General features: G+C 44.3%; 1 protein-coding gene across 6 annotated transcripts in view; it reads right to left on the minus strand.

Annotated features, from left to right (window-relative positions):
• llgl2 (LLGL scribble cell polarity complex component 2) overlaps window positions 1–16,650 on the minus strand; it is a 157,035-nt gene that overhangs the window by 20,558 nt on the left and 119,827 nt on the right. For all 6 annotated transcript variants that reach the window (XM_068057807.1, XM_068057806.1, XM_068057809.1 and 3 more), the window contains 3 exons: window positions 8,338–8,442; window positions 7,625–7,917; window positions 3,402–3,555 (listed from right to left, as the gene is read on the minus strand). In XM_068057807.1, the coding sequence (XP_067913908.1) occupies window positions 3,402–3,555; window positions 7,625–7,917; window positions 8,338–8,442 (552 nt within the window). The remainder of the gene's footprint in view (window positions 1–3,401; window positions 3,556–7,624; window positions 7,918–8,337; window positions 8,443–16,650) is intronic.

Here is a 16,650-nt window from a genome sequence, read left to right on the forward strand (position 1 = left end):
ATTGACTGGGACTCACTTAGTGCTAGGGGCTTGGATGGGGCAGAATTTGTAAGGAGCATCCAGGAGGGCTTCTTGAAACAATATGTAGATAGTCCAACTAGGGATGGGGCCGCACTGGACCTGGTATTGGGGAATGAGCCCGGCCAGGTGGTCGAAGTTTCAGTAGGGGAGCATTTAGGGAACAGTGACCATAATTCCAAAAGTTTTAAGGTACTTATGGATAAGGATAAGAGTAGTCCTCGGGTGAAGGTGCTAAACTGGGGGAAGGCTAATTATAACAATATTAGGCAGGAACTGAAGAATTTACATTGGGGGCGGCTGTTTGAGGGTAAATCAACATCTGACATGTGGGAGTCTTTCAAACGTCAGTTGATTAGAATCCAGGACCGGCATGTTCCTGTGAGGAAGAAGGATAAGTTTGGCAAGTTTCGGGAACCTTGGATAACGAGGGATATTGTGAGCCTAGTCAAAAAGAAAAAGGAAGCATTTGTAGGGGCTGGAAGGCTAGGAACAGACGAATCCCTTGAGGAATATAAAGACAGTAGGAAGGAACGTAAGCAAGGAGTCAAGAGGGCTAAAAGGGGTCATGAAAAGTCATTGGCAAACAGGATTAAAGGTGAATCCCAAGGCTTTTTATACGTATATAAAGAGCAAGAGGGTAACTAAGGAAAGGGTTGGCCCACTCAAGGACAGACGAGGGAATCTACGTGTGGAGCCAGAGGAAATGGGCGAGGTACTAAATGAGTACTTTGCATCAGTATTCACCAAAGAGAAGGACTTGGTGGATGATGAGTCTAAGGAAGGGAGTGTAGATAGTCTCAGTCATCTCATTATCAAAAAGGAGATGGTGTTGGGTGTCTTGCAAAGCATTAAGGTAGATAAGTCCCCAGGGCCAGATGGGATCTACCCCAGAATACTGAGGGAGGCAAGGGAAGAAATTGCTGGGGCCTTGACAGAAATCTTTGTATCCTCATTGGCTACAGGTGAGGTCCCAGAGGACTGGAGAATAGCCAATGTTGTTCCTTTGTTTAAGAAGGGTAGCAAGGATAATCCAGGAAATTATAGGCCGGTGAGCCTTACGTCAGTGGTAGGGAAATTATTAGAGAGGATTCTTCGGGACAGGATTTACTCCCATTTGGAAACAAACGAACTGATTAGCGAGAGACAGCATGGTTTTGTGAAGGGGAGGTCGTGTCTCACTAACTTGATTGAGTTTTTTGAGGAAGTGACGAAGATGATTGATGAAGGAAGGGCAGTGGATATTATCTATATGGACTTCAGTAAAGCCTTTGACAAGGTCCCTCATAGCAGACTGGTACAAAAGGTGAAGTCACACGGGATCAGAGGTGAGCTGGCAAGATGGATACAGAACTGGCTGTGTCATAGAAGACAGAGGGTAGCAGTGGAAGGGTGCTTTTCTGAATGGAGGGATGTGACTAGCGGTGTTCCGCAGGGATCAGTGCTGGGACCTTTGCTGTTTGTAGTATATATAAATGATTTAGAGGAAAATGTAGCTGGTCTGATTAGTAAGTTTGCAGACGACAGAGGTTGGAGGAGTTGCGGATAGTGAAGAGGATTGTCAGAGGATACAGCAGGATTTAGATCGGTTGGAGACTTGGGCGGAGAAATGGCAGATGGAGTTTAATCCGGATAAATGTGAGGTAATGCATTTTGGAAGGTCTAATACAGGTGGGAAGTATACAGTAGATGGCAGAACCCTTAGGAGTATTGACAGGCAGAGAGATCTGGGCGTACAGGTCCACAGGTCACTGAAAGTGGCAACGCAGGTGGATAAGGTAGTCAAGAAGTCATACGGCATGCTTGCCTTCATCGGTCAGGGCATAGAGTATAAAAATTGGCAAGTCATGTTGCAGCTGTACAGAACCTTAGTTAGGCCACACTTAGAATATTGCGTGCAATTCTGGTCGCCACACTACCAGAAGGACGTGGAGGCTTTGGAGAGGGTACAGAAGAGGTTTACCAGGATGTTGCCTGGTCTGGAGGGCATTAATATGAGGAGAGGTTGGATAAACTCGGATTGTTTTCACTGGAATGACGGAGGTGGAGGGGCGACATGATAGAGGTTTACAAAGTTATGAGCGACGTGGACAGAGTGGATAGTCAGAAGCTTTTTCCCAGGGTGGAAGAGTCAGTTACTAGGGGACATAGGTTTAAGGTGAGAGGGGCAAAATTTAGAGGGGATGTGCGAGGCAAGTTTTTTTACACAGAGGGTGGTGAGTGCCTGGAATTTGTTGCCAGGGCAGGTGGTGGAAGCAGGTACCACAGAGACGTTTAAGAGGCATCTTGACAAATACATGAATAGGATGGGAATGGAGGGATATGGGCCCCGGAAGTGCAGAAGGTTTTAGTTTAAACAGGCATCAAGATCGGCGCAGGCTTGGAGGGCCGAATGGCCTGTTCCTTGTCTTTGCTGTTGTACGTTAGTCAGATACAACCTTCCCTTAACAAATCCATGTTGACTGTCCTTTATTATGCCGTGCTTTTCCAAATGACAATTAATATAACTCCTCAGAACCTTGTCCAGTAATTTGCCCAGCAGAGAGTTTAGGCTGAAGACCTGCAATTACTGGGGTTATCCCTTTCTCCCATTTTAAACAATACGTCAGCAGTCCTCCAGTATCACACCTGTAGACAGAGGATTGGAATACGATGGTCAGAGCTTCTGCCATTTCCTCCCTTGCTTTCCTGAACTGTCGAGGATACATTTCATCTGGGCCTGGCGATTTATCCACATTCAAAGATGCTAAATCCCGTAATATGACATCATTACGTTTATCCTATCCAATATTTCATATTCTTCTGCCTTAATTACAAAATTTGCTTCGCCCCTCTCTTTTGTAAAAGCAGACGCAAAGTACTCCCTTTTAATTCACCCCTACACTTCCTATTCTCAGTATCAGCCATAAACTTCCTTTCTTTGCTTCATCCTACCGATGGGGGAGGGGGGAAACCTAGATTGTGTGTGGAAACAGCAAGCCATACCAGCCAAGAATAGAATTATCCAATGCTCCTGGGCTAGGTGCAGCATGGATTAGATAAGAGTAAAGCTCCCTTTTGAGAGAGTATTAATTGCCCAAAAGTACCATTTTAACATCTTACCAGAATGTAAGCACTAACCCACCAACAGGTGGTTCAGATGTGACCATGATCAAACCTCGCAAATCACTGACGCATTGCTCGCCATCCCCATCTCCCTGCACACCCACCATGCAAGCTCTCCCCCATCTTGCCCCTTCAGGTTTGCACGGCACCAACCCCCCCACCCCCCCCCCCCTCAGACATACAGCACCCGCCCGTCTCCCATCACAGACACACGGCTCGCCCACCCATCTCCCTCAGATGCATGGCTCTCACCCCCTTTATTCCTCAGATGCCCTTACCTTGGCAGCATTGTTCCCAGGTATTGGTCGCTTCCTCCCTGACGCACTGGTCCCCCGTATCCGACGGAAAGAATGTCGCAATGATTTCTTAATTGACTTTACTCTTGAGAGGGGCCCCTCGAGGGCCAGCTGGTCACTGGGGTGCAACGTACATCTACACAGAGAATAAAACAAATTCACAACACTCTCAATAATCCTACTGCAGCAGGATGCACACCAGGGGACACCAAGCAAATATTTAACCTGTGCTGTACTTGCCTTGGAAGTGTTTGATGGGACAGGATAGAGGGAATTTTACTTTGTATCTAACCCGTGCTTTATCTGCCCTGAGAATGCTTAATGCCCTGCAGTAATCTATTCCCTGTGCATATTCAACTAAAATTCATTCTGTAGACAATCCCTTAGAGTGAACAACATTTGAAATTTCCCCTGGATGCAAGGCATGTTCCAACCTGGTAGGGTGGTGGAGGCAGGTCAGAAGATTGGAAAAAATATAAAAAACAGCAAAGAATGACTAAACGATTGATAAGGAAGGTAAAATTAGAGTGAGAGAGAAAGCTAGCTAGAAATATAAAAACAGATAGCAAGAACTTCTACAGATATTTTAAAAAAGAGTTAACAAAGTGAGGGTTGGTCCTATAGAAAGTGAGTCTGGGGAATTAATAATGGATAATAAGGAGATAACAGATGAATTGAACAGATATTTTGCATCGGTTTTCACTACTGAGGATGCAAGTAACACCCCAGTACTAGATTTAAGTCAGGAAATGGAAGGGAGGGAGGAACTCCAGAAAATTACAATAACCAGGGAAGCGGTACTGAACAAATTGTTGGAGCTGCGGGCTGACAAGTCCTCGGGTCCTGATGGACTTCATCCTAGGGTGTTCAAAGAAGTGGCGAGTGAGATAGCTGATACGTTAGTTTTAATTTTCCAAAATTCCCTAGGTTCGAGGAAGGTTCCATTAGATTAGAAAATAGCAAATGTAACTTCTTTATTCAAAAAGGGAGGGAGACAGAAAGCAGGAAACTACAGGCCAGTTAGTTTAACATCTGTCGGAGGGAAAATGTTCCAAGCTATTATTAAAGATGTTACAGCAGGGCATTTAGAAAAATTCAAGGTAATCAGGCAGAGTCAACATGGTTTTGTGAAAGGGTTTCCATGGTTTCACTTGGACTCTATGTCCCACTTTCTACAGAGTCCAAGAGAAACTACACAAAATCGACAGAAGCTATACAAAGTGGGACACAGAGGAGAGTTCATTATAAAATATTAGATGAAATTAGCATAGCAAGAGAGGCAGTATTAAGGGGTTTAACATCCTTGAAAGCGTATAAATCCCCAGGCCCGGATGAAATATATCCTCGGCTGTTAAGGGAAGCAAGAGAAGAAATAGTGGAGGCTCTGATCATCATTTTCCAATACTCTCCAACTACAGGTGTGGTGCCAGAGGATTGGAGGACAGCTAATGCTGAAACCATTGTTTCAAAAAAGGGAGAAAAGGGATATACCGAGTAACTACAGGCCATTCAGTCTAACCTCAGTGGTGGGAAAATTATTGGAAAAATTTCTGGGGAACAGGATAAATCTTCATTTAGAAAGACACAGATTAATCAAAGACAATCAACATGGATTTGTTAAGGGAAGGTCACATCTGACTAATTGTAAAAGCCCATGGGATTCAAGGCAAAGTGGCAAGTTGGATCCAAAACTGGCTCAGAGGCAAGAAGCAGAGGGTAATGGTCAATGGGTGTTTTTCTGACTGGAAGACTGTTTCCAGGGGGGTTCCGCAGGGTTCAGTACTAGGTCCAAAAAACAAAGAACAGTACAGCACAGGAACAGGCCATTCAGACTTCCAAGCCTGCGCCGATCATGATGCCTGTCTAAACTAAAACCTTCTGCACTTCCGGGGTCCGTATCCCTCTATTCCCATCCTATTCATGTATTTGTCAAGATGCCTCTTAAACGTCTCTATGGTACCTGCTTCCACCACCTTCCCCGGCAGCAAGTTCCAGGCACTCACTCTGTGTAAAGAACTTGCCTCGCACATCCCGTCTAAACTTTGCCCCTCGCACCTTAAACCTATGTCCCCTAGTTACTGACTCTTCCACCTGGGAAAAAGCTTCTGACTATCCACTCTGTCCATGCCGCTCATAACTTTGTAAACCTCTATCATGTCACCCCTCCACCTCCATTGTTTGTGAAAACAATCCGAGTTTCTCCAACCTCTCCTCATAGCTAATACCCTCCAGACCAGGCAACATCCTGGTAAACCTCTTCTGTACCCTCTCCAAAGCCTCCACATCCTTCTGGTTTTGTTTTGCTTTTTGCGGTATATATCAATGATTTGAGCTGAAATATAGAGGGTATGATTAAGAGGGTTGCAGGCAATACAAAAATTGGCTAAGTCATTGAGAATGAAGAAAAAAGCTGTAGGCTGCAGGAAGATATAAATGGACTAGTCAGGTGGGTAGAACAGTGGCAAATGAATTTCAGTCTGGAGGAGTGTCAGGTAATGCATTTGGGAAAGGCTATCATGATAAGGGCACAATAAATGATAGAGGAACAGAGGGACCTTGGAGTGCATGTCCACAGATCCCTGAAGTGAGCAGGCAGATAGATAAGGTAGTCAAGTCGGCATATTTGCCTTTATTAGCTGAGGCATAGAATACAACAGGGAGGTGATGCTGGAACTATATAAAACACTAGTTAGGTCACAGCTGGAGTACTGCATGCAGTCCTGGTCACTGCATTATAGGAAAGATCTGACTGCACTAGAGAGGGTACAGAGGAGATTTACGAGGATGTTGCCTGGACTGAAGAATTTTAGTTACAAGGACAGATTGGATAGGCTAGGGTTGGTTTCTTTGGAACAGAGGAGGCTGAGGGGAGACCTAATTGAAATGTATAAATTATGAGGGATCCATAATCAGGAGCACAGATTTAGGAGGCTGAGAGCATTTAAGGGGAAATTCTTTCACCCAGGTGATGGGATCTGGAACTCACTGCCTGAAAGGGCGGTAGAAACAGAAACCCTCATAACATTTAAAAAGTGCTTGACTATGCACTTGAGGTGCTGTAACCTACAAGGCTATGGACCAAGAACTGGAAAGTGAGATTTGCCTGGATGGCTACTTGTTGTCCGGCACAGACATGATGGACTGAACGGCCTCCTTCAGTGCTGAAAATTTCTATAAAACACATCTGTTCCACCCACAGAAATTGTTACCAGAGCTCTAAGGATTAGATTACGAGGAGAGATTACATAAACTAGGATTGTTTGCCCTAGAATATAGAAGGTTAAGGGGTTATTTGATGGAAGTTTTTAAGATTCTGAAAGGAACTTATAAGGTAGATTGAGTGAAACTTTTCCCACTGATGGAGAGTCTAGGACATGGTAACATAACCTTAAAAATCAAGAATCATGCTAGTCAGAAGTTAGGAAACACTTCTTCACAAACTGGTAGAAGTGTGGAGCTCGTTCCCACAAAAAAGCAGTAGATGCTAGCTTAATTAGTTTTAAATCTGAGATCACAGATTTTCACCAGGCAAGGGTTTAAAAGGATATGGAGCTAAGGCAGGTGGATGGAGTTAAGATACAAATCAGCCATGGCTTCACTGAATGGTGGAGCAGCCTCGAAGGACCAAATGGTCTGTTCCTGCATATTTTCCTACATGTCTACAGCGAGTTTAATTGGCAATTAACGTGTGAATTAGACGTAGAAATGTTTCCATTTGTGGCGAGACCAAAACTAGGGGTCATAAATAAAGATAAAAAGATAGCCACCAATAAATCCAAGAGGAAATTCAGCAGAAACTTCCTTATCCAGAGAGTAGCTAGAATGTGGAACTCTCTACCTCTATAATAGTAGTTGAGGTAAATGGTGTATAAACACAAGGGAGAAAGGAATAGAAGGGTTTGCAGATGGGGTTAGATTATGAGTGGTGGGACAAGGCCTTTAATTGAACATAAATGTCAGTACAGAACTGTTTGGTCGAATGGTCTGCTTCTGTGCTGTGGATTATGAAACTATGTAATCGTAGATGTACCGTACATACAGCACAACATGTAGAAGCTCATGTGGCGAAACTGCTGCAGATGCCCAAAACTGGTTTCAAAAGACCACAGCTCTGTCCAACAACCTGGACTTGTATACATCAAAACATGGACTGAACGGACAGTCCCTAACCTGACCACGGCGGATGGGACAATCCCTTAACTGACCTCACCACAATGGTGCGTTTTTGCTGGTAGTCGTAGAGCCCAAAGCCATGACTTGTGCCAAAAGTCACCAGTTTCCACTCCGAATGCAGGGCAAGTGATGTGACGACAGCTGGGGGCTGACACTGCACCAGGACAAAGGGCTGGAAGCCTGCGGGGAAGTGAACTAGCTCCTCACGCGGGTTCAGCCGCTCGTGGCCTTTCCACTTGAACGTATCCTGATCCTGCAAAATGTCAACAAGGGTGCAGGCAACCTCCTGATCAGCAACCTCATCATTCAGCTCCATCACCAAAACCTGCCGGGAAGAAATGAGGCATCAGTGGCACAGACACAGGGAACCCAGTGAGTGAACCCGCAAACCACTTCCCCAACATCCTGATCTACAGCCACAAAGATACTGACTCCAATGACATGCACGCTGCAACACCAGTACAGTATTCAACTCTTCTACCAGAAATTCTGTGATTCTGATGGTTTCCTGGGCCTCTGGGACCTACAGCAGGAAACCATCAGAATCACAGAACTTTCTCTTATCTATTTCTTAGCAGCGTTTGTTACATTATATAAAACACATTTTCTGCTGCTACTTTGGCTACCTAATACTTTCACAATATAGATGTCCTGGGGAGAGTGACAGTAACTCACAGGGTGGGGGTACATCCAGGGACAGCACCAGTACACATAGGGGGACCAAGTTAATGTTCAGGCTCCTCACCTGTCCTGCAGTGCCGGCCACCGTCAAATGACTGCTATATTTGCACAAGTGAATCTTCTGGATTCCCAGCCTGGGGTCGTCACTGTACGGATCAAAAGAGCCCACCTATAGGAACACAATGTGGATTAAAAAAAGCTTTCTGTAACAGCTCTACTGCACAGCAGGGCCAGTACAAACACTCCATTAAACCTGTTGTGAATCAGATCTGATTAGATTGCCAGAGAGCTGATCTCTCAGTGCCCTCTGCAATCTGAAATACAGCCGCTTGTGGTGGGGGGAGGGGCGGAGAAACAGATTCTATTTGGTATTCTCACCATCAGAAGAACTGAAAGCTGATGACTAGGTCTCTGAGTCTAATATTAAAATTACAAGGACAGACTGACTGATTTTTAAAGTTTTGAGTGACCCAGGAATTCATGGATAAGAGATTTAACGAACTGATTTTAGAACTGGTGCACAATAATTGCCAATTTGAGTTGACTCTCATACCCATCAGACTGCAGGGGTGTGGAACAGCCTGCCATCCAGGGCTGTCATGCTGCCATTAACTGCTTCCAAAAACCAACTTGGAAAATATCATGCAAGTCTGAACTGGTGGAGGGAATGTTTTGGTTAGGACACCGGGAGAATGTTCTGCTTTTACAATAATGGCAGGAAGAGGCAGACCGAGTGCAAGAAATGGGACCTTTAATAAATGATACTTCTCTGAATAGCACAGAATTCTTATGGGAACAGTAGGCAGAGAATGAGATCACCCACAGAAAAGCTGTTTTCTCGTTCACTCGCCAAGTGACAGAGAAGCAGCTCTTAGCAGCCAGGGACACCACTGGTATAAACAAAGATAGAAGCCAAGGAGCATGACGTTCCTGAGGGGACCATATACAAGCCACTAGACACTATAGACATTCCTAGGCTGAAAGGAGGGAATCTTCTAACACCTTGTGTACCCTCTTATCTATACAAGTGCCAACAAATAGCCCCCAGCATGAGGCAAATTGAAAGATGTCCTCAAATTAAAGTATTGGACAAGGGGAGGCGACCACTCGAGACACCTCGGGTACCTGTCCTGTAGCCATTGGTTAGAAGAGTTTGAACAAGTGACTGACATAGGGTGAAATACCAGACCCCAAAAATAAGGTATATCAATGGATACTCAGAGGGGCAGAGGGCCGTCCTCATCAGGTAGAGGACGACACAAAGAACCTCGCGACACCTTGGTTAGCTTGAAAAGACGGAGAACAAAGAGCAGGCTGCTGCAAACGGAGCAAGCAGAGACTGCCACCTCCAGCTGCAGAAATGGGCTTCATCCATCGGTTCCCTCTCTGGGATCAGTAAACCGTTTTCACCTGTCATGGTCGTAGGCTTTTCCATCTATTTAACCAATGCATTATATTTAAACTGTTGCTTCTTGACAAACTACTTTAAAAATTACATTGAGCTCGACCCCTTTCTTGGGCATCTGTGACTCCCAAACCTATCAGCAGTGGGATACACAGTGGTCTGAATCACAGGCTTAGTTGAGAGAAGCAACAGCTTAAATGTATGTGAACATTGATGAGACAGGTAGAAAACAGGAGTTTTGGTCAAGTAAAGATAGAAGTAGAATGGTGTTGGCATATCACAGGGAACGGCTGATCGATAGCATGACGAAGACGACAGGGACACTGGGAGCAAGACATAACCTGAGGATTGTAGAAGAGTGCGATGGGGATTACAAATATATCCTCAGTAGGCTCTCTGAGGAGGTGGAGAAGCACAAACTTAAGTTTAAAAAAAGGCTGGGATAAACTGGCCAATGGGGCAGATTTATGTGCCTCACAGTTAAATAGAAGAAAACAAGAACTAAGAGAATAAGTGGATAAGTTACAAAAAGAACGCAAAGTTTGGCAGGAGAGCATTGCCATCTTGCACAGTTACGCTGGGAACAGGAACCACATGACAGCACATTATACAAGGAAAAAGAGAGCAGATATTGGAACAAACTACTAAATTACAGGCAGAAAACACCAGACTAAGTGAGGAGTTAGAAGATGTAAGGGGAACTTTGAGGGAATTAGTTCGACAACAAACTGTCGCCTCCCCTGAAACAGACCATGCCCCGTATTTAGCCAAAATCTGTCAACTCCAGGCACAAATCAGCCAACAGCAGACAGTGGTGGCTGCTGTCTCCAAAGCCAGAGCAGGGGACCCCGGCCTTTGAGAACCTCACCCCCTCTGCTCCACCTCTCCAATACAAGACAGGAAAATACCAGTGTGTGTAATTACTCAAGCTAGGGCCAAGATGGTTTATTGGGGGGGGGTGGTGTGTGTGGGAGCAGTGAAGAACCATCCCCATACTGTGGTCAGAGAAGAGGTCACAATTATGCAGAGACCCCTTTCCCCCGGCGATGTCAGGGCCCTGAGGGAAGAGTTAGCGATGACATTAGATACGAGAACTGACCGCCACCCCCACTCCTCCTGCTAAAACAGGAAATTTTTAAAACCTCACACCCAGAGTCAGAGAGCGATGACTTTAAACAGATCCTCACTTTTCAAGAAAGGAGAGAGAAAACCGTGAACTACAGGCCAGTTAGCGCAACATCAGTCGTTGGGAAAATGCAGGAATCTATTACTAAGGAAGTTTTAACAATGCACTTAGAAAAGCACAGTATGATTAGAACAAGTCAACATGGTTTTACGAAAGGAAAATCCTGTCTGACAAATTTATTGGAGTTTTTTGAGGATGTAAAGATTAGGGTAGATAAAGGGAAACTAGTAGATGTAGTAGACCTGGATTGCCAAAAGGCATTCCATATGGTGCCACACAAAATGTTAAATCGGCAAGATAAGGGCTCATGGAGTTGGGGGTGATATATTAGCATGGATAGAGGAATGGTTAACGGACAGGAAGCAAAGAGTGGTCATAAACCGGGCATTTTCAAGTTGGCAGGCAGTGAATAGTGGAGTATCACAAGGATCAGTGCTGGGGCCTCAGCGATTTACAATCTATATTAATGACTTAGATGAAGAGACAGAGTGTAATATATCTAAGTTTACTGATGATACAAAGGTAGCCGAAAAGGTAAATGGTGGGGAGGACACAGAGGCTGCAAAGAGATATTGACAGGTTAAATGAGCAGGCAAGATGGCAGATGGAGTATAATGCAGTTATTCACTTTGGTCGTAAGAATAGAAAAGCAGAATATATTTTAAAAGGTGTGTAATTTGTAAGTGTTGATGTTGGGTGTGCTTGTACAAGGAATGCAGTAAGTTAACATGCAGGTACAGCAAGCAATTAGGAAGGCAAATGGCATGTTGGCCTTTATTGGAAGGGAATTGGAGTACAGGAATAAAGAAGTCATGTTACAGTTGTACAGGCCTTTGGTGAGACCATATCTGGAGTACCGAGTGCAGTTTTGATCTCCACATTTAAGAAAGGATATACTTGCATTGGAGACGGTACAGCGAATGTTTACTAAATTGGTCCCTAGGACGAGGGGGTTGTCCTATGATGAGAAGCTGAGTAAATTGGGCCTATATTCTCTGGAGTTTAGAAGAATGAGAGGTGATCTCATTGAAACCTACAAGATTTTGAAGGGGCTGGATAGCATAGACACAGAGATTGTTTCCGCTGGTTGGGGAATCTAAAACACGGGGCCATAGGCTCAGGATAAGGGGTTGATCATTTATGACTGAGATGAGGAGAAATTACTTCTCTCAAAGGGTTGTGAATCTTTGGAATTCTCTACCCCAGAGGGTTGTGGATGCTCCATCGTTGAATACATTTAAGGCTGGGATAGACAGAGTTTTGGTCTCAGGGAATCAAGGGATACAGTGAGTGGGCAGGAAAGTAAAGTAGAGTTGAAGCCCAAGATCAGCCATGATCGTTTTTAATGGCACAGCAGACTCAATGGGCCTATGGTCTACTCTTGTTACTATTTCTTGTGTTCTTCTAGCTGCATGTTCCCCAGAGTTAAAGCAAGACATGGACTGGGGCACGATGTCTAAAGGCTCGCTCAATGAGCTAGAGGCTGACCTACGAAGGGCCATAGGGGAACAGAACATTGATTTCCACGATGTCCTCATTAACATCAAACAGGCCCCCACCAAAAGTCTCAATGTATAAGCAGAGAAACTCCATTACTGTTACCCTAAGACTCGAGAGGGGGATGACCATAAGAGTCAAGAGGGGAGCACAAGGAGGATGACGATACACATCATGACACCCTAAATTTTAAAAGCCTTTTCCTGAAAGGACGCCAGCTGGCAGTCCGTAGTGGGTTGGGCGCTTAAAACACAAACAGTGACCTGGTATGATTTGATCCTCTACGCCGGTAAATGTCTGGGGACAGGTAACCTTCCCCAAATACTTGCAAAAACCAAGGTAGCAGCCGTTGGAGACCCCTTGCCCAGTCAGAAATCTGGACTGCCTAGAAACCACATCCCGAGAAGGAATATCCAGAGCGCTGTTTTAATTGCAACTGCTTGGGCTATTACGCACACGACTACTGTAATAGGGGTGGGGGGGGGGCGGGGGGTGAGAACTGACAGGAATAGTGAGCCTGCTTTCCCTCCTCCTCCTCCAGCATTGATGAGTCCCAACCCTGTCCAACAGTGACTAGAGAGAATGGAGACAGCGATAGAGGCAATGTGAACTGGAATCGGGACTCGGCCAGTTGCCATCGCGGTGTCTCAGTCCTCCAGACCAGTAAGCCAGCCTCCCAAGTGATTCCTACTGGTCTTTTTGGGAGAGGTGGCTTCCCCTCTCCAATATGACAGTAGCGGGAGATCAGTAGTCTGCACTGTTGATATCAGCGGCCATGTAATCGCAGCCCAATAACATGACTGTAGAAACATGATCAACCTCGAAGATATTAGCAGACTGGTACATGCTCCGATGAAGCAGTGCCCTTACACGCATATTCAAGCCACTGCCAAGTCATTGTTAAGGCAAGATGATGCTTCCAAACATCAGAAGTTGAAAAAAATCGGTTTGAGGAAGATGTTAATAAGTTTGGAAACAATTGGAGTTTAATTGAAGTTGATAACGTTACTACTAATTTTTGTTGTTTACACTTCCTAACAGTAAAGAAACTTGAGCAAATTTAAAAAGGGCCCCAAGAATTGGGAAAACAGTTTAAAACGGTGCTTGGTTCATCTTTGGGAAAAACAGTTATGTAAAGTGATGCATTTGCGAATGTTTTTCTCCGCCACCTTGCGAACAAGCAGAGAAGTTAACCCTTTCTGCTGACAGATGTTTCTTTTCATTTAATTCACCACACAACCTTTCTATTGCTGAGTGTAAAGTTATATAGTGGACATTATTACATTTTAAGTTTGTAAATTGACAGGCATGATTGGACAAATTAACCTATTGAGCTCTGAGGCAGGGTTACAATGGATTCTTTGTGCTTTTTTCAAAAAAACACAACAGGCGACGATGGTTTCCAGGGCCACATGAGTATTGATACCACAGCAAGACATCTAGCAGTTTTTTTCTAAAAAATTTAAGAATTTATCCACAGACATCAAATGTCACAGCATGGTGACAATATGGACTAAAGGCTTTGCCTTTTAAAGACTTGGCCTTAACCCATTCAGGCCATTTGTTATCTTCCAAGACAAAGTGCTTGAGAAAGAGAGATACAGAAGTTACCTCTAAACTAGTTACAAGTACTTCTGTCTTTAATGTAAAAGACGATGCAAAATTAGAAAATTGAGATTTGACTCGATAAATTGACGAGTAGCTATTTCAAGCACTCAAATTTCAGAGGATAATCAAATTTTCAACCAATAAAAACTGATGGAAAAGCAGTCTAGATGGTTCCCGAGTATCAAAAAATACAGGTTCCTTTTGGAGAAAAACAGATTGAACATGGACAAAGCCTGTCAGCCCAACAACACTGCTGTTTCAATTTGGGAGGATTTTGACATTTTTGAAGCATACAAGGTCATCTAAAACAAACAAACAAACAAATGTATTAATAGCTGGGACCACTTGGGAATGTATGATTTTTGTTCTAAAGATAGTGAGAATATGGTATTGGACTGTCAAGTTCCTCCAGGGCTCATGAATAAGATAAAACGTTAGCTAATGGGATGCCCCCCTTAGAGTAAAAGGCAAGAACAGGAAAATCACATTACCAAATGGGAATTGGAATAACTCACCTTGTGTATGGTTCAATGGAACATATTAATCTGATATCCTCGTACATTCTAGTGAAAGTCAGGAAAGTGTAGATGAGACTTGTAAATTGTCTTGGAGACGTCTGTATCCTTGGTCTATTTTTAAGAAAACTGCGTTTGATAGTCTGGCCACTAACCAAGACATTGGGACCATGCAAGGGGAGATAAGCAAAGATCTTCAGACAGACACCACCCTTGATCTTTTGATAATATCACCTAAAGGTCCAAGAATGGATTGTATCAGATTGAACATGTGGCATGATACTGGGATACTGGTATGAGTGTGTGGATGTGATTTGTTGCATGTGAAGCGAATAACATGCAGAAAAACATGGTAAAGCTGCACTGAAGAACTGGTCTCAGACATGCTCAGCTACTTGACAACATGACACCATGAAATGGTTAATGTGGCCACTAGAGTGAGACAACATTTTAAAGCATCAAGCCAAAAACACATACTCCATAGAGAAACTGACTTTAAACTAATCAGGATAAAATGGTACGTTAGAGGGAGTACAATTAATGTAAAGAGGGATATGGAATCTGGATTAAAGTAATCAAGGGCTAGGTCTAATACTTGGCAAGAATTATCCACAAGGTGGATACAGGTAAAAGGAGAGCTAGAGTGTCTTTTGGGTCCATGCATGATCTTTTGTTTGAACCATATGTATTTATGATATGTCAATAAATTAGTATTGAGTGAGATGATCTGTAGGCGGGGAATGCCAATCTAAGTCGATGGTGATCATATTTTCATGGAAAAGTTTATAACATTTTGTGGGCGGCACAGTGGCGAGCACCGTAGCCTCACAGCTCCAGCGACCCGGGTTCAATTCTGGGTACTGCCTGTGTGGAGTTTGCAAGTTCTCCCTGTGTCTGCGTGGGTTTTCGCCGGGTGCTCCGGTTTCCTCCCACAGCCAAAAGACTTGCAGGTTGATAGGTAAATTGGCCATTATAAATTGCCCCTAGTATAGGTAGGTGGTAGGAGAATGTAGGGACAGGTGGGGATGTGATAGGAATATGGGATTAGTGTAGGATTAGTATAAATGGGTGGTCGATGGTCGGCACAGACTCGGTGGGCCGAAGGGCCTGTTTCAGTGCTGTATCTCTAAATCTAAAAAACATGTATTCTTGGTGGCAGCTTAGAAGCAGCTAAGTTAGTCAGGGACCATCTGTGAGAAGTCAATAAGGATATTTCCTTTTCGGGGCGAGGTGAAGCACAGGGGCGCAGTGGTTAGCACTGCAGCCTCACAGCTCCAGCGACCCAGGTTCGGTTCTGGGTACTGCCTGAGCGGAGTTTGCAAGTTCTCCCTGTGACTGCGTGGATTTCCGCCAGGTGCTCCGTTTTCCTCCCACTGCCAAAGACTTGCAGGTTGATAGGTAAATTGGCCATTGTAAATTGTCCCTAGTGTAGTTAGGTGGTAGGAGAATGGTAGGAAATATGGGATTAATGTAGGAGGGGATGTGGTAGGGAATATGGGATTAATGTAGGATTAGTATAAATGGGTGGTTGATGGTCGACACAGACTCGGTGGGCCAAAGGGCCTGTTTCAGTGCTGTATCTCTAAACTAAACTAAACCTCGGTCAGCTTGAGCAGACAGAGAACAAAGACGAGAAAGCCACAAACAGAGCAGGCAGAGACTGCCACCTCCAGTTGCAGAAATGAGCTTCATCAGTCTGTTCACTCTCTGGGATCAGTAAACCGTTCTCATCCGTCATGGTCGTATGCTTTTCTGTCTATTTAACCAATACATTATATTTAATCTGTTGCTTCTTAATAAACTACTTTAAAAATCACATTATGAGCTCAACCCCCTTTTTGGGCATCTGTGACTCCCAAACCTAAATCTTACACAAGCCTTGGTTTAGTGCCCCATTCAAAAAATGGCACCTCTGACAGTGCAGCACTCCCTCAGCACTGCACCAGTGTGTTAGCCTGAATTAGGTGTTCAACAGTAAGGCTTGAACCCACCACCTGTGACTCAAAAGCTGACACTGCAGTGTTGAAAGGCTAAACAATTTGCAACCAGAAGTGTCTGGGCTAGAGTTTCTGCATCATCACTACTTCCCTATTCACCTTGTCCGCCTTCTTACTCTCAGCGCGGGCCTTTCATCAAGGTTCAGATTCCTGCCTCCCAGTCTCAAAC

Source organism: Heterodontus francisci, chromosome 26 (genome assembly GCF_036365525.1).
Source record: "Heterodontus francisci isolate sHetFra1 chromosome 26, sHetFra1.hap1, whole genome shotgun sequence".
NCBI classification, from domain to species: domain Eukaryota; kingdom Metazoa; phylum Chordata; class Chondrichthyes; order Heterodontiformes; family Heterodontidae; genus Heterodontus; species Heterodontus francisci.